This window comes from Gossypium arboreum, chromosome 4, assembly GCF_025698485.1.
Source record: "Gossypium arboreum isolate Shixiya-1 chromosome 4, ASM2569848v2, whole genome shotgun sequence".
NCBI classification, from domain to species: domain Eukaryota; kingdom Viridiplantae; phylum Streptophyta; class Magnoliopsida; order Malvales; family Malvaceae; genus Gossypium; species Gossypium arboreum.
This window is the reverse complement of record NC_069073.1, coordinates 116,063,054-116,083,575: the sequence shown is the minus strand read 5'-3', so window position 1 is coordinate 116,083,575 and position 20,522 is coordinate 116,063,054. Positions and strand designations below refer to the sequence as shown.

General features: G+C 32.8%; 2 protein-coding genes across 2 annotated transcripts; both read left to right on the top strand.

The window, feature by feature from the left end:
• Positions 1 to 378: 378 nt before the first annotated feature.
• LOC108460245 (glutamine synthetase nodule isozyme-like) lies at positions 379 to 4,574 on the top strand. Its single transcript, XM_017759671.2, has 13 exons — positions 379 to 691; positions 794 to 833; positions 928 to 1,031; positions 1,194 to 1,242; positions 1,385 to 1,491; positions 2,904 to 2,991; positions 3,099 to 3,227; positions 3,336 to 3,410; positions 3,504 to 3,557; positions 3,659 to 3,696; positions 3,782 to 3,941; positions 4,023 to 4,083; positions 4,212 to 4,574. Exons 1-13 carry the CDS (start codon positions 618 to 620, stop codon positions 4,301 to 4,303), a joined length of 1,071 nt encoding a protein of 356 aa, XP_017615160.1. The 5' UTR covers positions 379 to 617; the 3' UTR covers positions 4,304 to 4,574.
• A 4,725-nt stretch (positions 4,575 to 9,299) lies between these two features.
• LOC128291611 (uncharacterized) lies at positions 9,300 to 13,580 on the top strand. The gene is made up of 4 exons (XM_053026808.1): positions 9,300 to 9,477; positions 9,565 to 10,456; positions 13,077 to 13,158; positions 13,248 to 13,580. The coding sequence occupies exons 2-4, from the start codon at positions 10,059 to 10,061 to the stop codon at positions 13,578 to 13,580; spliced, it is 813 nt and encodes a 270-aa protein (XP_052882768.1). The 5' UTR covers positions 9,300 to 9,477; positions 9,565 to 10,058.
• The last annotated feature ends 6,942 nt before the right edge of the window (positions 13,581 to 20,522 follow it).

The window sequence follows — 20,522 nt, the reverse complement described above, 5'->3', positions numbered from 1 at the left end:
ATAAATAAAAAACTCAAAATAACTGTTTAATGTATTAAGATTTTAATAATGAAAAGAAATTCCTTACTAAGTGGTATATTAAAGTATTTATATTTTCCAACCATTTTTATAAAAAAATTGATTTGAGAAAATAAAGAAAAGTTGAAGCCAATAATTGCACAAAAAGCACTAGGTATAAAATATATCATAAAAGAATAAAAAGTAATATATTTGATCACGTTTGTTTACGCAATATATATATTGCCAAATAAAATTTAAATATATTAAACATTAAAAGATAATTTTTGGAAAATTAAAAGCAATTGTAAAGGAAATCTTAATTTCTCAAAAAAAGGAAAAAGGTGTAAACATTGTTGGGTAATGGACTTTCGTGGCACATGGCAGTCTCATTGGTTGTTTCAATTTATATGAAATTATATTTCCTCTTACACATTCCGTTTTCCTATATATTTTCCAGATTATAATTTTCCCACGAATATTTTTCCGACTTTTTTGTTTTCCTTTTGGCTATTTAAAAAGTCCACCAAACAAGTCCTTTCTTCACACCCACCTTCTCTCCCTCCCTTCTTAGTTCCGCTGTATCTTAGTTCTTGATTAATTAGCCAATCACAGCAGCCATGTCTCTCCTCAATGATCTCATCAACCTCAACCTCAGCGACACCACTGAAAAGATCATAGCCGAATACATATGGTTAGCTGTTTCTCTCATCTTCTCCTTCTTCGTCTTCCTTTCCCGTATTACCGGAATGATTTTATTAATGTCTTTCTGAATGCTTCTTCGATTTTGTTTCAGGATCGGTGGATCTGGAATGGATCTGAGAAGCAAAGCAAGGGTACGATGCTGCGATTCACTTTTCAAACTTTCGTTTATTGAATATAGTACGTTCTATTTTTAAAACAAGAGTTCAATATTTGTTTCCGGTGCAGACTTTGCCTGGACCAGTGACGGACCCTTCAAAACTCCCGAAGTGGAACTACGATGGTTCCAGTACCAATCAAGCACCTGGAGATGACAGTGAGGTCATTCTTTAGTAAGTTCCTTATTTCTTTTTTTTTTTTCTTTATTTTGGCTTTCGATCTAGATCACGACTTAGAAAGCAAAAAGAAAGTACATCCCGTGATTGTTTTTTTGATTTAAAGATTCAGTGTTTATGTCGTAATTAACTGTGTAAATTTTTTTTTGACTGAATCAGTCCTCAAGCTATATTCAAGGATCCATTTAGAAAAGGAAACAACATCTTGGTAATTAATTCTTACACGTTACTTCTTTCTCGTTGGTCCCCGTGATTTTAGTTATTTTGCTTTTATCCAATACCGAATGGAAAAGTCAAGGCTTAGCAGGGGGGGTAACTGTGTCTTTTTGTTAATAAATATTATATAATAGGTGATGTGCGATGCTTACACACCAGCCGGCGAACCCATTCCTACCAACAAGAGATTTAATGCGGCCAAGATCTTTAGCCACCCTGATGTTGTTGCTGAGGAGCCTTGGTAAATTTTTCCCCTTAGTTATTATTTTCATGGAGTCCTTTCAAAAAATTAGATATAAAGATGGTAATCCTAAATAAAAATCCAAGTTGGAATCTCTTCTACAGAGTTAGGTGAGAATAGTATCGCTTCTATAAAAATATGAAAATGAAATCTTTTCATCTCATGCATTTTCTGAAACAGAGGAATTGAATACCATATTTAGTTGTAGGTATAATTCTCAAATCTTTAAATTAAAAAACAAAAGCTTTTAAACTTAGTTGAACTGACCTTCTCTTTATTATAATGCCAATAAAACTAGAGCTGAATCTATAAAAAATTAGTATAATCTCACATAATATCATCTAACATTGAATCCATAAAATATGTTCACTCGCCATTCCCAATCATGACGAGTTTGGTGGTCCTCGTCCTTGTGGGACTATTAAGTACATTGACCCACGAGGATTGGTGGCACTTAACTATACTTCAACGAATGAAATAAGTCACGATTAGAAAATTTTGATACTTTTATTCATACGCATTTATATATTAAATATTTATAAAATTTATGAAACTTAAGTCCATATTCTTTGATATATATGTTTTTTTTTTTTCTATTTTTGTTGTGCACTATTTTAAAAGTTTAATACAAAAACATATTAAAAGGCACATGCTTTGTTATTTTGGCCAGGACAAAGCTAGCGCAGAAATAGCAAAATATAAAGTGGGCCAAAATCTAAATTATCAAATAGTGTCTGCTTCTGAATGTTATGTTATCACATGACACCATTCTTCATGTTGGAAAGGTTCCCCGTTTTGCCGGCTTTTCAGTTATATTTAAAGAATAAATGGAATATTAATAAAATTAAAAAAATCAATGCAAATAAAAGAGAGAGGGTAAGTTCCTTTGAGTTCAGTTATATTTTTTTGTTGAATTCAATAGAAAATAATTTTTATGATATATCAACGTAATCAGTGTAACCAAAATTGTGACAAAAGTGGCTGAAATAATAAATAAAAATATAACTACAAAAAAATTAAAATATTAAAAAATTGATTAGTTTTTAGTAGGTGGATTTGTTAGTTGAGTTGGTGTTCATCGACTGTCTTTCACCTAACTTTGGGTTGGGTTGGGTTAGGCAGTGTTAATGATGAATTCAATGGTTCGAAGTCAGCTAACTCATTCTCTCTCTACTTTGGGTTGTTGAACAATTAAAAAGGGAAGAACAAAAAACACTAATAATGAAAGTGTTGCTTCTTCCTTTAGACTTGTAAAGAAGAAATATTATTATATGCAAGGAACAAGGACTTTCTTAGCTGTGACTCTGACAAGTTTTAATTGATTAGAATTTATTTATTCTCTATCATTTTCAGTTATTTTTATAATCATATTTTTGTTGGTTTATTGAAACTTGTACGTATTTTGAACTCAGGTATGGTATTGAGCAAGAGTACACTCTTCTTCAAAAGGATACTAAGTGGCCTCTTGGATGGCCTGTTGGAGGATTCCCTGGACCACAGGTTCCGTTACCAAACTGCATTTTCTGATTGATGTCATGTTTAATAACTAAATTTTAGATACTGCTGTAAAGCTATTTGTTTCTAAACCAAGTTTTATATCCATGCAGGGTCCGTACTACTGTGGTGTAGGTGCTGACAAGTCCTTTGGTAGGGACATCGTGGACTCCCACTACAAGGCTTGCCTTTATGCTGGCGTTAACATCAGTGGAATCAACGGTGAAGTTATGCCTGGTCAAGTGCGTTACAACGTTCATTGTTAAAAGGGTGTTTTTATTATTATTTTGATTCAGTTTTTTTTCCATGAAAAATCCATGGTTTATCTTGTATTGTGCTTGTCTGAACAGTGGGAATTCCAAGTTGGTCCATCTGTTGGAATATCTGCAGGTGATCAAATATGGATTGCACGATACATACTCGAGGTATGATTCATATACTTGAAGTGTATTTAATTAATGAGTTTACCTCTTAAGGATTGAAGTTGATCCATAACTTCTCTTTTCTTGTTTAAACAGCGAATCACTGAAATCGCAGGAGTTGTTCTTTCTTTTGATCCCAAACCCATTCCGGTTTGTTTTTACGCTACGTTTCCCATAAATTCGACATTACTTTATCTTTTACCCGTTTTTTCTTTTAACTTTTAATCTTTGCGTTTCATTTCCTTAACCAGGGTGACTGGAATGGTGCTGGTGCTCATACTAATTACAGGTAACATACTTAAATTATTCAGCATTGCACTTTTATTAAACGTATGTACGAAGAGCTAATTAGTTGAAATGAAACTTTCTCTCAGCACAAAGTCAATGAGAAATGATGGTGGCATCGATGTTATCAAGAAGGCGATTGAGAAGTTGGGTCTGCGCCACAAGGAGCATATTGCCGCCTACGGAGAGGGTAACGAGAGACGTCTAACTGGTCGTCATGAGACTGCAGATATCAACTCATTCTCATGGGTAAGTTAGCACTATTAGAACGGCATTGAATTCAATGTCCAACATATTGTGACTTTCTCGCTTGCAATGTCCAAACTCCAGGGTGTTGCAAACAGGGGAGCCTCCATCCGTGTTGGTCGTGACACTGAGAAGGATGGAAAAGGTAATCACTTTGCACTATTTTCACTAAGATACTGATGCTTTAGTTTTAGAACAAAATTTGTTCATATAACAACAGGACTTTTCTTGTATTCTTTGAATGTAACATTGATGTTCCATGTAAATTGGCAGGCTACTTCGAAGACAGAAGGCCAGCATCAAACATGGATCCTTACGTTGTTACATCAATGATTGCCGAGACCACCATTCTCTGGAAGCCTTAAGAGGGGGTGGAAATTGAAGGTTGTGAAAGACGAGAAGGAAAAACCTCATTCAGATTAATAACCCCCTCTCTCATCTTTCTTTGTTGGGCCAGTGGTTGAACTTGTATTTTATTGCTTTGGTTTGCTGGTTTGCAATTTAAATTGTGTGACTTCTTTTTAATCATTTTAGTTTAAAGTCTTATGCTGCTGCTGATATGTTCACATGAACGAATTTATCGTGTCTTAAATAAAATGGTTAGTTGATTGTTCGCACACGAACGAATTATGACAATGAGTGATATCGGTATCAATTATTCAAGGTTAAGAAAATGGGATAAAAAAGTTGGCTCAGTGAAGTCATCATGTTAAGAAAATGGAATGTTAAATAAAATCATATTTTGCTTAGGAAGGGTGAGGCAATTCCCAAGTTTATTAGGGGTCAAATGATGATGTTCCTTATTCCTCTCTGATCATTTCTACTATGATTCCAACAATCTCCTCTCTTGGTTTTTTGACAAAACATGAGCAAATGACCATGCCACAAACACTCATGAGATACCAAATATAAACTGAATAAGTAACTCATGAAAGATGTTGAATACATCATTAAGATATTGCTCACACAGGAGCACAAAAATTAACTTCCTAATAATAACTTCCTAAGCATAAAAGCAACATAGCAGCAGAATCATAAAACCAATAAGCTCCACCTAAACTTCAGCAAGAAACAAAAGATAGCAGCAAGAACCAACATCACAAACTCCCCGTAGCAGCAACCATTAGCACCGTTCTCCCCCTTTTTGTTAAAAAGCTTAGAACTGTTCTCCCTACCATGGTGTTTTTTCAATGTCACAAATTAGTTCAGACAACTTGGCTTTTTTGGCAACAAGTTTCTGAATATCAACAGTGAGAGAGTTAACTTCTCCCCTCAAAAAAACTCTAGAAGCTAACACTTTTGGGCAGATTTCATTGAGGGGTCTGTCGCTTGTTCTGTCTAAACATCTGCAATGAACAGAGGCTACATGGGAAAGATTATTGACACGATTGGTGGAGAATAGCTTCTTCTGGATTTTGAAAGGATGTAGGGCGTTGTAGGTACCTCATCCTTAGATACCAAGATATTGTGTTGTTCTATGAGAAAGGGTAAAAATTCCATTGTGGCTGATGACTCAGCATGTTCAATGATCTGTTTGAACACCAACTTCCTAAGATTAAATGAAATTCCTCTGCCAATCTTATTTACTGATGATTTGTGCTATGAGGGAATTCAGTTTCTAACAGCCAACTTTTGCCTTTTTGTGTATGAAGGGATTGAAGAATGAGCTGTAGGTCAACTATGTGCCAATTGAGTTGCAGGTAGCAGATGTGCTGACCAAACCACTGGCCATTGCCTTTTTTGTTGCATTGTATCAAAAGCTTTATGTACGTTCTCTAGAAGAGTTGTAATTTCTTTTGAGAATGGTTGTATTTTGTCAAGCATAAATCCTCTAAATCTCAACCATTTAAATTGAAAGATATTACAGGATTAATTAAGTCCAAACCCACAAGCTTCAAATTATTGTAGCAAATTGATACTCACTCGACATGATTTCAACATTATGTTATGATCTAAATGGACCACCAACCAGACATCATCCGATGAAATCATGAAGCAAATGCATATGGGCGACACTAACCTTTAGGCCCCTCTCTCGTTAACCATATGTTGTGATGTAAAGCAACTTTTGTCGTTAATTGTTTACAGGGGGATCTCTTCATCCATAGATAGTGAGTGCTTAGATTCAAACTGTTTTCTTCGCCTGGGGGATGATTTGGACCACACCGTGGGTTCTTTAACGTGAGGCAAACACATCAGTTTCAGTTCAGTACATCATGATTCAATTACGTGACGACTTCAAAAATGAGTGGCAAAAGTTTACTCAGTTTTGAAATATCTTTTCGAAAATCGGTTTGATTCGATTAAAAAATTAATAATTTAAATAAATTAATTTTTAATTTTATATATGTTGAATGTAATTTTAAGTATTTAATTTTTGAATATTTTATTTTTAATTATTGTAATTAGTGTAAAATAATATTCCTTATTCTTATGATTGAATATAATTAAAATATATTAACTTATTTAACAATTCAAATATTATAATAATAACTTTTCAAGTAATAATTAAAACATTTTTAATATATTCAATTAACAGTTTTTTAAAAATTAAGAGTTATTTTTTTTAAAAAATTATAAGTGTTGAACTTATATTATATAAATGTTAGTATAATAGTAAAAATAAAATACCAAATATAATGATGTGGTTTGATAATAGTTAATCTTGATTTTTGAAAATAATTATTACATAATTTAAGTCTTATTAATATAACATTTAATATAATTTTAGATGGTTTTGAATATAATTTAAATATTTCACTTTAACAAAATTATCTGAATAATTTAATTTAGATATAATTTTAAAAAATTAAACTAGCTTATTCAATACTTTTTGTTGAAATTTTGTACTAAATAAAAACCTAATATATATTTATCGAAACACACTTAAGAATTTTTAATAATTTATTTTTAAAAATTTTCTTAGTTATATTATAACAATTCTGTTTCTTTTAACTCTAGCAAATAATATAATAAAAAATTTAAATAGATAAATAATAATTTTAAAAATAATTTGAGTTAGAATTGTATTAATAAAAATAAGAAAAACCAAACACTAAAGGTGTGTCTGATAGACAGTTTTTTTACTTAAAATAGAAGCACACCACCTAACATAAAACCAACATTATAAATTCTTTTTTACACCTTTACTTAAAGTAAATAGACAAGATATTTTGTACTGACTAATGGTTGAGAGCAACTTTAGACCTAATTGGAATGGTAGGTGACTCACAAGCACCACCAATCATACAAATTTTGTTGTAAAATTTATACTACCAATAGATTTGGACAATCACTGAGTTCTAGAATAACCCTTCTTACAAGAAAACCAATTTTCATCTCCTACGGAATAAGTTTCGTATTGGATTAATTGAGTTAGATATTTTAAATTATTTTTTAAATTTTATATTAGTTATAAACTTAAAACGTGTTAAAATATCGACAACAAATTAAACTTGTCTTTCTATTATTCTTATTATTAAACTAAGTGTTACATTCTAATTCGAATATGTTGTGGAACATATTTAAAACACATATTAAATAGTAAATATGTATCTCCTATTATATGAATATTTTAGATTTGATGTATTGAACAACACTTTTTCTAATGAAAAAATAATAACACTCGTAAATCTAGTATATTATATTTTTGAGCATATCGATCCAAATTGTTCATGTGATTAATATATACATATTTATAGATTTATCCATATGATTTGTAAAAGTTTCATACCAAATCCGAATTGACATTTAACGATACTTAAACTGATAGATTGATGAAATAACTAATTGATTTTGATATTCTAAAATGATTAATTAAAATGTTTTGAAGTTTAAGTAGTGATTTAAAATTTAAATGTAAAATTCAACTAAAAAAATCTAATGATCAGTTGATCATTACTTAAGGTGGGTTTAAATACGCGGTGTAGTGAATTTAATTTACTTTTTGTCTCAGATTATAATACCGTTACAATATTAAAACTTATCACTACCATTTTTTTTACACTAATTGTAAATAAATGCACCGCTCATTAAGTGCCATGAAATTCCAAAGAAAAGAAAAAAAACAAGGCTAATTATGCATTAATGATCAAGTCAATCTGGTTTACACAACTCTGAGTGTCTAATATATATATAGCTTATATGTAACAATTCAGGATTCTCTTTCATCCATAACTAGACTAAAATACCCCCATCACCAAAAGACGGAGAAAAAAAAAAAAATGACAATCAAAGAAAAAGAAAAGGAATTTTAAGCGTTGTTGAATGCTCCGTTTCCATGTCAGAGTTACAGTGTCGTCTCTCAGACCAACTCACCATTGTTGGTAGCAGCACCTCATGTGAAGCTCCGATGAGGTATCTCTGTGTTAGATTTTGACAAGTATTGCAAAGGAAACACCTGATGTGTCTTTGAGCCAAGAAATTAGCATCATGAACCCATTTGTCGCATTTCCTGCACAGGTATGCATCATCTGCTTGACAATATAAGGTTGCCCTGGAGTTGCAGAGCTCACACTTCACCAACCTTGTTGAAACCCTAGGATTTGCATTAGGTGAGAGTGAGACACCCCGTTTCAGACAAGAACTTGATGTGCTTCCTTGTTGTAAGCCTTTGCACATGGTTGGAGGATGATGGAGAAAATTTGAATGGGAAAAATGGGTAATAAGTTTGGGAGAAAATAGGGGATATATAACAAGGGTGTTGGACTGAGGAAAATTATTTATATGACGCAATGTACTCCACTACATGACAAATTTGTCTCTGTTGATTCTTCATTAATCTTTTGCCATTTTCCTCGAAAGTTCTGTGACGTTAAACCAAGTAAAATAAACCTTTAAACGTGTCCCCATCCAATTTGATCTAAATTTAATATTTTTAAATACAAGGAAAATAATTTTAAAGTTGGATCCGATTTAACTAGGAATACATTATAACTATTGAATAAAAATACTATTGAATTTTTATATTAGGAGTTGAATTATATTTAACTCTCTTTATTAAAAAATTAAGTAAATTAGTTCACATATATTAGACTAAAGTGTAAACGAATCATTCTACAGTTAAAAATTAGTTCATATATGTCAACATGAAGTACACTTGGAACAATACATGTTAGTATTTGAATTTTTAATTGTAGAAATGAATGAAAATTTTAATAGAGAGAACAAGTTTACATTTTGATCTAAAATATATTTACTTATTTTTTAGTAGAATAGACAAAATACAAATTAAAACTTGGTATAAAGATATTCATACTATTTTTAGCTTGTTACCGAATATTATGGGTCCAAATCCAAAAAAGAACTTTAAAATTTGTGGTTGAGAAAATGCTTTAAAACAAATGCAATACTCCCAGCCCCAAAAAGAAAATATCGTCAAGGGAATCTTAGGATGGGGTCTCAAATGCTCCAACTAATTGTACCAAAAGAGGTTTAAAAGAAAACAGCAATAAATTTGAATAAACAAGGAAAAAAGCTAAGCTTCATGAGATGCTTAGAGGGACTCAAAAGGGGGAATGTTATGACCCATGATTTTTTGGTATGGTTTGAGTGGTTACCAAGTCAATTTTAGTTTACCAAATATACAAGTATAATTTATGGCCAAGAATTAAAGGTCTCTTTATAGGGAGGGAGTGGTTGCCCACCAGCTAGGCAAGGGTTGTCAATTATCAGCGGCAGTCCATGGGGGGATGCATTGTAGCAAAACAAAACACATGGAGAGAGGTGATTTGAGTATGAATGTGTGTTCTTTGTTGTTTTGTTGCTTTTATTGGCCACATGTTGGATTTGAGTTGATGCATCACTCCACTTGTATGGTTCATAACCATACTTGAAAGCTTCTTCCTCTTACATGCCGTCCATTTTCTGTTTTTCTTTTAAGTTTGTGGATTTCCAGAATGTTGAATATTTTAAAAAACCCAAATTTAATGGACAAAAACCATTCATTTGACACATATTAAAATCTTTTTCTTTTGGGGGTTGAATAGTCAAGTTTGATTTCCTCTTTTATTCCATAGTCCAAAATCATGGGGTTGATCTTCGGGTTTTTTACTAAAAAAATATAAAAAAAATTAAAAAATTCGAAAATAATATATAAAAAAATGTAATTACGAAAATGGTATGTTAGGGTGGTCACGCCAATCTGACAGGCGGCACCACCCTGATAAACAGTACCAAACAGTAAAAAAACGAAAAAAAAAGGGACATGTTGGTGCCAGAGGCGGCACCAGTGTTGCCTCTGGCAGAGGCGGCACCGGTGTCTGCTTTTGGTCCGATTTGACCCCTCATGCAGAGGGGTTTTGTTATTTTGTTTGGGGGACCATAATATATGGTCCCCAAGCTTCATTTTCAGCAAAGAAAAAGAGAGAAGAAGGGAAGAAGGAAGAAGGAAGAAGAGAAGAAGAAGAAAGAAAAAGAAGGAGAGGAGGAGAAGGAGGCCTGCGGCTGAGAGAAGAAAAAAGAAAAAGAAAAAGAGAAGGAGAAGAAGAAGAGGGAAGGAAAAAGAAGGAAAGAAAAAGGTAATTTTTTTTATAAATTTGAGTAATTAATGTTAGTTTAATAACGTTTTAGATTTAAATCAGATATAATTTTTATTTTATTTTTTCTAAGGTGTTATTTGGTTAAGAAGAGATATTAAGGTATGTTCAGATTTATTTTATATTTTCATTGAAGTATTAAGCATTTATGTGTAAAGAATATTTTTGTTATTATTTTATGTAATTTATTTGTTAAGTGTGTGTTTTAGGTTGTTTAAAAGATTTTTTAATTTATTTGATTTATTATAGAATTTTTATTTTTTATTTTTTATGTCATCGGGTTTTAAACTTTTTACAAAAATAGTAAAAATTTAAAATTAAAAATATATTAATGAAAAAAATACGAGAAGAAATAAAATCTGAAAAAAACTTTATTAGGGAAAGTGGTGGTGACGAGTTTTTGTTAAAATAATATAAAAAATAAAATATGAAAATAGTATAATTAAAAAATAAAATCTGAAAATAAAAAATACTGAACAAGGTGCCAAAGTCAGTTACTTATTAAATTAATATAAAAAACTTAAATAATACATTTGAATGATTTTATGCTAAAATAAAATACCAAAATAATATATTTTAAAAATAATATCTGAAAAAATACGAATAAAGTGCTAAAATCAGGGTTATTTATTAAAAAATATAAAAATACTTAAATAATACATTTGAAGCATTATGTACTAAAATAATATAAAGAAATAAAATAGGAAAATAATATATATTAAAAATAATATACGAAAATAAAAAATTACGAAGAAAGTATCAAAATCGGGTTATTTAGTAAAAACCCTTAATATAAAAAACAGTTAATTAATACATTTGAATTTTTTTTGCTAAAATAATATAAAAATAAAATAAGAAAAAAATATATTTTAAAAAATAATATCTGAAAAAATACTGAATAAAGTGCTAAAATCAGGGATATTTATTGAAAAAATATAAAAATATTGAAATAATACATTTGAAACATTATGTACTAAAATAATATGAAGAAATAAAATACGAAAATAATATATTTTAAAAATAAGATACAAAAAATACTGAAAAAAGTGTCAAAATCAGGGTTATTTATTAAATTAATATAAAAAACACTTACATAATATACATAATACATTTGAAACATTTTTGCTAAAATAATATAAAAAATAAAATAGGAAAATAATATATTTTAAAAATAATATACAAAAAATATGAATAAAGTGCTAAAATCGGGGTTATTTATTAAAAAATATTTAAAACACTTAAATAATATATTTAAAACATTTTGTACTAAAATAAGGGTTTTAAAATTAAATAATCTGAAAGTAATATATTTAAAAAAGATACGAAAAGAAATACGAAAAAGTGTCAAAATCAATGTTATTTATTAAATTAATATAAAAAAATACCTACATAATACATTTAAAACATTTTTGCTAAAATAATATAAAAATAATATACAAAATATTTTACTTATTATCATTTTAAAATAATAATAATATTCGTATTTAAATTGGATATATTTAATTTTTAATGTAGTATAGCAAAAGAAAATGTTGTAGAAAAAATTGTTTGCTATTTTTTATTAAGTTATTCTAATAAATATTTAAAATCTATCAAACAATAAAATTAATAACCGAAATTTATTTTGAAATTGCGAGCATCGTAATGGCTTCATTGATCAATAAGCTTTCTCACATATGTGACACGATTAATAATACGGTAATATATTGTTATTTGTTACATAAGGGTTTCATTAAAAAATTTACGTAATTTAAGAAAATAAATTATGTTATTATAACTATTTTTTGTAATTTAACACTGTCAGGACTCGTACCGCATATTAAGGGGCAGGGTGAATGGTGTAGGATATTCCCCGGATGCACGACTGATGCCGTACTTAGAGCTAGCTGGATTCGGATCAGCAGCATTGACCCGGACGTTCGATTTGCGGTACGATTTAATATCCGCATTGGTCGAGCGTTGGCGACCGGAGACCCACACTTTTCATTTACCGTGTGGGAGTGCATGCGATTACTCGGAGGATGTTGCATTGCGATTTGGGCTCCCAATCGACGGGATGCCGTCCGCAGGCGTAAGTGCGATAGATGAGCCGTTGCACTTTGTTACTGACCTACTAGGAGCCTCGCCCGCGATCTTGAGTCTACTTTTTGAGTTGAAATTTACATGGCTAAAAGTCAATTTTCAACATTTATCGATAATGCCACCGAAGAACGGTTGGTGTGCGCTGAATTCGGCGTACATTATGCATATCATAGGGGTGTATTGATGCCCAATTCGAACAACAACAAGGTTCATATCCGATGTTACCTCATTAACGATCTGCGTAGTGTTTGCTCCTATAATTGGGGTTCCGATTACGGCAATGTTGTATCGTGAGCTTTGTCGGACGACAAAGCCTAATGCTGTAGACATAGGTGGATGCCTTATATTGTTGCAATCATGGGCTCTTTATCGGATGCCATTCTTGGCATCGGTTAGTCACCAACCATACGTATATCCGCTAGTTAATAGGTGATAAAATTTAACTTGTTAGTAATTGGCAATTTCTTTATAATAATACTATTCTAATGAAACTATATTTACTTGAAAATTGTTTTCGTAGATGGAGTATTTATCCGGGTATCGGGAGGTCGTACACTGTCCCGATATATCGTCTGATGATTGAACAACATGCCGGGGAAGGGGTAAGCTATTCAAATATTCGTGACATGTAATTGCTTTTTATATCTTACTCCAACCGTGTTAAATTTTAATCATGGTATTAATCGTGCAGTTTATATGGATGCCATACCGTAGACCAGAAATTGCGGCTATTATACCCTCGTCTGCCTACGTTGATTCTCAGTTGTGGTGCACAAACGCACCAATTATTAGTTTCAATGTAGTCGAGTGGTACCACGGAGATCGAGTACTACGACAGTTTGGTTGCATCCAGTACATCCCGGATCCGCCAATGCAGGTGGGGGAGGAGGTTCACGGTAAGAACAAGAGAGGGAGACATGGACAGCATTGGGGGGTTACGCACCGGAGATATATTGCGGTGTGGGAGAGTCGGATGGCTCGAAGACCTCAGATGGATATGTCTTCCAATTTCATCCATCGTTAGAGTACATACAATGGTACTTTAGTATGGGAAGCCATATTTACTTGGTGGGCGATCGACTATAGTCCCCCGCGTCTGTGATCTGGGGCATCTGAGCGATGGCGATATAGAGCCGATCCACGACCAGATGCCGAGCATGACCCAGAGCCGGGCGAGGTGCAATGGAGGCCGAGTCCGAGCGATCGCATTCACATTCGACTGATACTTCTTATCATCCAGATTTGGCAGGCAATGACTATTTCCCGGGCTCGTCATCGCATTCACTTTCGGCTAATACTTCTTATCATCCGGATTTTGCGGGCAATGACAATTTCTCGGGCCCATCGGGGGGCGGATACCATTACAGATTTGATATGTTTGGGTCGTACACACCGCAGCATAGCACCTCTCCCGGCCCATATCCACCGCATTATAGCACTGCCCCCGGCCCGTATCCACTGCAGTACTCTACTCCTACTGGGTTGTATCCACCGCAGCATGACACTCCTCCCGGCTCAAGTTCATCGATGCCATTCGAGCTATATGATTTTTCTTCTATGTATCAGACACCCTCACCTGCGATTGAAGAGGATGTTGGTCGTCGCGATCACCCACAACGTGAACGTCGACCTCATGAAATATACCCCTAGGACCACACCATCGAACCATCAATTTTAGGGTTTCTTGGTTTGGTTATATATGCAAGTTGAGTAAATGTAAACTCAACCAGTACCTTGTTTGTATATGTCAATTTGTTGATTGAGTGTAGGTAATTGGTAAAAATGTTTGGTTATGTGTGCTTCATGAGAATTAAACGATGATTATATTAAGTTTTATTGTGTAATTGACCATGGGATCCATGAAATGGTGAGTTCATGATTAGTTGTAAATGATATTATGATAAATATCATTATCCAAATCCGTACTATAATATAATTTGTTTTTAGTTAATAAGGGTCTGAGTGTGGAACAACAAAGCAAGGGTAACTTTAAAGAATAAATTGTACTAATTGGCTAAATAAAAATTCTAAAATTTTATGGTAAAAGATATGTTAGCTTAGTTTCTAGAAAAATTAACGGATCTTAATTTGGAGTTACGTAGCTCGGATATAAATAAATTAAGAATCGCAACTCCAAAAAATAGCTTGATAGATTTTTAACAAATAGAGGAATATTTACAATATAATTTTTTCATATAAAATAAATACATTACAACATAAGTTCAATTCCTACCGATCGTGACGATTGTCCGACATGATAGTTTCATTGCGGTATTTACTCGATTATGACCAGCTAACTTTGCATAATCCACAACGCTGCATCATCGGTTTCTCCCTAATGTCCATTTCATTACGGATTCTAATTGATTGCGGACGACCTCTTGGATTCTGCGTAGCCCTCATGCAGGACAAGTTCGAAAGTTATCGGAGGCACTTTCCATGTAGGCAATTCAGGCGGAGACGAAATTCGTTTTCCCATACACGTAACGTGCGATTGAGTGTGTACACATCTTCGACAAATTGTTCAACATTAAGGTCCACTTTAGCACACGCTGCAACGACATGCGCATTACGGGTAATGAAGTGTTTGGAATCTCCTACAATCGCATTGTCTATTCCGGAGATCAACTCTGTAGGACCTAGGTGGTAGACCGATTGACGACCAATGGTCTCCGTAACCGAAAGCGTTCAAGGCGTCATGAATATATTTCTACATTCATCGACCTCGCCATCCGACGGTTTGCAACCATTGCATCCCTAATATCTTCGACAAATATGTGTCCCGCCTCAATCTGGTTAACTTGTTGTTGACCCATTCTTGGCATCAAGGTAGCCAACTGTAGAATGTAGCCGAGAAGACCTGTTGAAATCGGAAGGTGTCGTGTTTTCAACAATACAGCGTTGACCCCTCAACTAAGTTTGTGGTCATTTGACCATAACGAAAGCCCTCAATCAAAACTTTGAGCCTATTGCCACGGCTCCATAGTACCCAACCAACGTCGAAAAGATGTATTTGTTTGACCCTCCATGTCACTCTCAAGTCGAGTCATCATTTGGTGAAAAATGTGTGGCTCTAGCTCGTACGCTGTATATGTATTAAGAATAGATAAGTTACAGTATTGCCCTAAAAACTTATATTGAAAGGATAAGGCAATCGTTTACCTATTTTCACAAATTGTCTTTTCCAGTCTACATTTTTATAATCTCTAATGAAGTTAGCTGCGATGTGACGGATGTAGTAAACGGATCTCCATGGTACACCAGAATGTCTAATGGCGGCAATTAATCCTTTCCCTCTATCAGAGATAATACAAATATTATCGTTGCTAATAACATACCTCCGCAGGTTGGTAAGGAAGAATTCCCACGATTCCATGTTCTCCTTATCTACAATGGCAAATGCTATCGGGAGTACGTTCCTATTGCCGTCTTGAGCAACCGCAATAAGTAAGATCTGTGTATATTTTCCATATAGCCTGGTCCCATCCACTTGCACAAATGGCTTGCAGTGGGGAAATGCACGCACACATAGATCAAACGTCTAAAACATCCGATGGAAAATTCGTTTTCCCAAGCGTAGTTGGTCATCCGGCCGTAATAAGGTCGTGTCTGTAACTCAATAACGGTCCTCGGTATGCGTACTCTCGCATAGCGGCTATCCATCCACAGTAGCTCGTTATCTGACGCGCCGAAATCCCCATACAATTGCTCCATTGCCATCTGTTTTGCTATCCATGCCTTTCGATATGACACTCGATCATCGAAATCGTGCTTGTATTTGACAATCGATCAAACTTTAATGGTCGGCATGTCCTTCACCATTGGCATGATACACGTCTGATAGTTTTAGAATCAAGTTTTCGATGATCTTCATCATACGTGTTGATGTGCATGTTAGAGGCCCAACAAATTTGCGTATCTCCCACATCTGCGAATTTTGAATAAATGCATTCGTACCGCCAATTGCGCCTTCCCCGACTTCCAACACTCCCCAATATATAATGTCGGTTTCGACACGCAACTTTATAATCTCTCGATATATTCATGCTATACCGCTTAATAGCAAATCGCACTCTTCTTTACTTTCGAATCTCTGGTCGACGAATAACTCCTCATGATCGAATTCTGACCACGGTGGCGGGAAGTATTTCAGGGTACTCTGGAAACTTGGCTACATGCGCCGCGTCAGGGTCTATGAGTGACATGTGTGGCCCAGGATTATTGTGAATCACAACACGTCGCATCTGGTTCCCGACCGAAGACGCGTTAATGTTTCTATCGTCATTCATGTCTTCATCATCAATATCATCAGGGACATCGTCCACATCGGGATCACTATCACTATCGACTTCTTGATAACAAGGATCACTACTATCGTAACCATCATCACCAACCACATCTATATCGGGTGTAACATTAAGATCGATATCGATCCCACCTATAGTCGATTCACTATCAACGTACGATATTGGAGCCACCATGCACGGTTCTTGAGCTCTATGTTCTTCACCATATGCAGTGAGATTTTCATTTTCCTCCATGCCGGCTAACTCAGCAAATAAGTGAATCGGTGCATTTTTGTCACTCCCATTCCCACAAGAAAAGCGATCATTGTCTCCACGTCTTCGTCGTCTACAAGTTCCATTTCAGTGAATTTGATTGGATCTGTCGAAACTGGAAACTTGTAGAAAAGTTTCGAGATCCTTCTCCCACAACGTCTGACAATTTTTACATTAATTCTTCCCTTCATATCATCCAACGAGACATTTCTATTAAATCTCATTGCTATTTGTTGCCGACATTCAAATATACATCCAACGGTTGTTGTCAAGATAATTCCATCGAAATAAACGCATACTGAAAAACCGATTATCCATCTTCAATGCTCAATCATTAAAAATAAATAAACTTTCTCAAAATAATTTGAACACCAAATAAACTACTTAAATAAAAATTTAATTACTCAATATGCAATTTTGTCATTCATAAGCTCATAGTTTTCAATTCTCATTTTATACATAAATAACATTTATCTTTACATTTAATCATTTAAAATCAACCTAAAACGAGTTTTTACCTAATAATATAAAAATAAAATAAAATACTAAAATAGGTTGTTTGAAAGATTAAGTGCCAAAAGTGCCAAAAATGGTACTTAATCTTTCAAACAACTTATTTCGCTATTTTTTTATTTTTATATAATATGGGTAAAAATCTACCTAAAACACATATAAGAAAATAATATATTCTTTACATTACATAAATAGGCTTTTTAGGTTTTTTAACAATAATAATAACTAACAATAATTATGGTTTTTACTAACAATAATAACAATATTCATAATGACAACAAAAATAATAAAAATCAACAATAATAATAACAGCAAAAGCACATTAACAATATAAAAATTCATTATTTAAAAAAAAAATTATACCTTCTTTTTTCTTCTCCTTCTTTTCTTCCTTCTCTTCTCCTTTCTTTCCTTTTATTTTCTTCTCCTTCTTCTGAATCTTGCTCCGGGTTCTTTGGTTCGCTTGGTTTTATAGTGCTTAGGTGCACTGTGGGACCCACACAACTGGTGCCGCCTCTGCCAGAGGCAACACTGGTGCCGCCTCTGGCACCCGCATGTCCAATATTTTATTTTTTTTTCGTTTTTCAGCTTTTTTTTTCAGAGTTTTTTTTTTTACTATTTTGGTACTGTTTGTCAGGGTGGTGCCGCCTGTCAGAGTGGCGTGACCACCCTGACTATACCATTTTCGTATTTACTTTTTTTACTGTATTATTTTCGAATTTTTTTATTTTTTGTATATTTTTTTAGTAAAAAACCCTTGATCATCACATCCTTTTTAAGTGTTCCCAAATTGAAACACGTGATGGTGAACGGTACATATACATGTTTATGGTCATGCTTGAGTTGTTCCAAATATCAATCTTCAATTTTAGGTTAAATCCTGCTATTAGTCCTTCTAGCTCATGAAATTTGTGAAGTTAATCCCTATACTTTAATTTGATAGAGTTTAGTCTCAATACTTTTTGACTTTGTCTATTTTAGTCCTAAATAGTAGCATTTAAATTTGTTTGGTTAAATTCAATTACTATTCATGTACTATGTGCACAGTTGTAGATTTAACCAATATTCTCCAATTTGGTCATTTTAAGTTCTTATATTTTTTGAATTTTGAGAATTCACTTTTTGGCGTAAAAAATAGTTGCCAATTCATTAACTGAATTCTTAGTGAGTGATGTAGCGACGTAAAAAAAAATTTTGTTTCGCTTGGTCGCTAATTGTGGCGATTTATTAAACATTTGAAAACCAACTTTCGATTTCATTAACAAAGGAGTCGCCACGATCCTTTTTATAGGTGTGATCGGACACCTAATAAAATTATTTTAAAACAAAAGAAGGCCAAATTTAGGTCTACGTGAAAGTCCGAGAGAAAAATTGGGGTTCGAGTCGATTCTGTGAGGAAGGTATTAGCACCCTCGCGACGCCCAAAATTGGTATCTCCTAAACATGTGTTGACTTGATTTTCAAAATACGAGTTCAATATAATATTTAATCGTGATCCGATTGAAAAATGAGAATTTTAGTTTTCGATTTTTTAGAAAGGGTGTCCGTTTTTTAACACAAACCGACAATTTCACCCAACATAGCGATGAAATCGATGGCTTAATATTAAATCGGTACATTGCCTTATTTTTGAAATTAATTAAAACATGAGAAAAATATTCCTAAAGTGAGAAATTAAAAATAGATAAAGGACTTAAAAAAAATGATATCATTAATGAAAAATATTAACATGGAATACTAGAATATTAGAATAACAACAATAATGATATTTACAAAATAAAAACAAATCATGTACTAATAATAAAATAGGAAAAATGATATATTTGGTAATAATAATATAAAAAATAATATGTACATAAAAATACATATATATATATGCATATAATAAAAGTATGTAATAATAATAATAATAATATCTACAATAAAAGAAAATATTAGGAAACGTACATAAAAATATATACATAAAAATTTACAACAATAATATAAAATAATGATATGTACAAATATATATATATACATATGTACATAAAATATACACTAATATAATAATAGTTATAATAATACTAGCAATAGTAATAATTTGTAATAATAATATATACACAATATGGTATTTAAAATATATATATATGTATATATAATAGTATCTAAGAATATATACATAAGAAATATATAACTAATAGCATTAAAAATATATACATAGTATATATAAAATACTTAAAAAAAGAAGGGGAAAGAAGAGAGAGAGAGGGGGAAAGGAAATCCGGCCAGGGGGCGATCACCGACGATCGTCGATCGCCGCTTCGTCAAATGCGTCAACCACCATACGGTGGCGGAAAAAAATTCTTAACAATATATGTATATATAAAGAAAGAAAGAAAAACAACACAAAAAAGAAAGAAAAAGATTGAAAGAAGAGGAAAAAAGAAAAATGCAACCTTTTATTGATATTTTTTGTGTTCAAAATTTGAAGGATTTTGTGTTTTTCCTTTTCAATCTTTCTAAAATCCCCTCCCTCTTTTACATGATTTTTGAATGGCTTTTATAGCCATCTTTTACATGATTTTCTATTTTTTTCTATTTTGTAGGTGGTGGTGGTAAACAATGGGAGGAAAAATGGGGCAAGTGGGAAAGTGGTTAGGTGGCTAGGTTTTTTTAGTTTTTTTTTTGTTAGGTTTTTCTTTTTTCTTCTTTTTTTTTTTGGGTTAGGTTTTTCTTTTTTCTTCTTTTTTTTTTTTGGGTTAGGTTTTTTTTTGGGGGGCTTAATGGGCTTTTAAATTGGGTTTAATATTTAGGTTTTGTAATGGGTTTGGGTAGATGTAAATGGGTCATGAGTTAAGGGTTTTAGTGGGTTTAGAGGTTTGGTTGGGTTTTGATGAAATCGGGCCCGGGCAATT

Bases quoted from the DNA above. Each gene is read 5' to 3' on its own strand.
- LOC108460245 (XM_017759671.2), top strand. From the start codon at position 618: ATGTCTCTCCTCAATGATCTCATCAACCTCAACCTCAGCGACACCACT. The intron at 3,228-3,335 runs GTGCGTTACAAC...TTGTCTGAACAG, and splicing joins GTGAAGTTATGCCTGGTCAA to TGGGAATTCCAAGTTGGTCC. The intron at 4,084-4,211 runs GTAATCACTTTG...GTAAATTGGCAG, and splicing joins CACTGAGAAGGATGGAAAAG to GCTACTTCGAAGACAGAAGG.
- LOC128291611 (XM_053026808.1), top strand. From the start codon at position 10,059: ATGTTAGGGTGGTCACGCCAATCTGACAGGCGGCACCACCCTGATAAA. The intron at 10,457-13,076 runs GTAATTTTTTTT...TTGTTTTCGTAG, and splicing joins AAAAAGAAGGAAAGAAAAAG to ATGGAGTATTTATCCGGGTA. The intron at 13,159-13,247 runs GTAAGCTATTCA...TTAATCGTGCAG, and splicing joins AACAACATGCCGGGGAAGGG to TTTATATGGATGCCATACCG.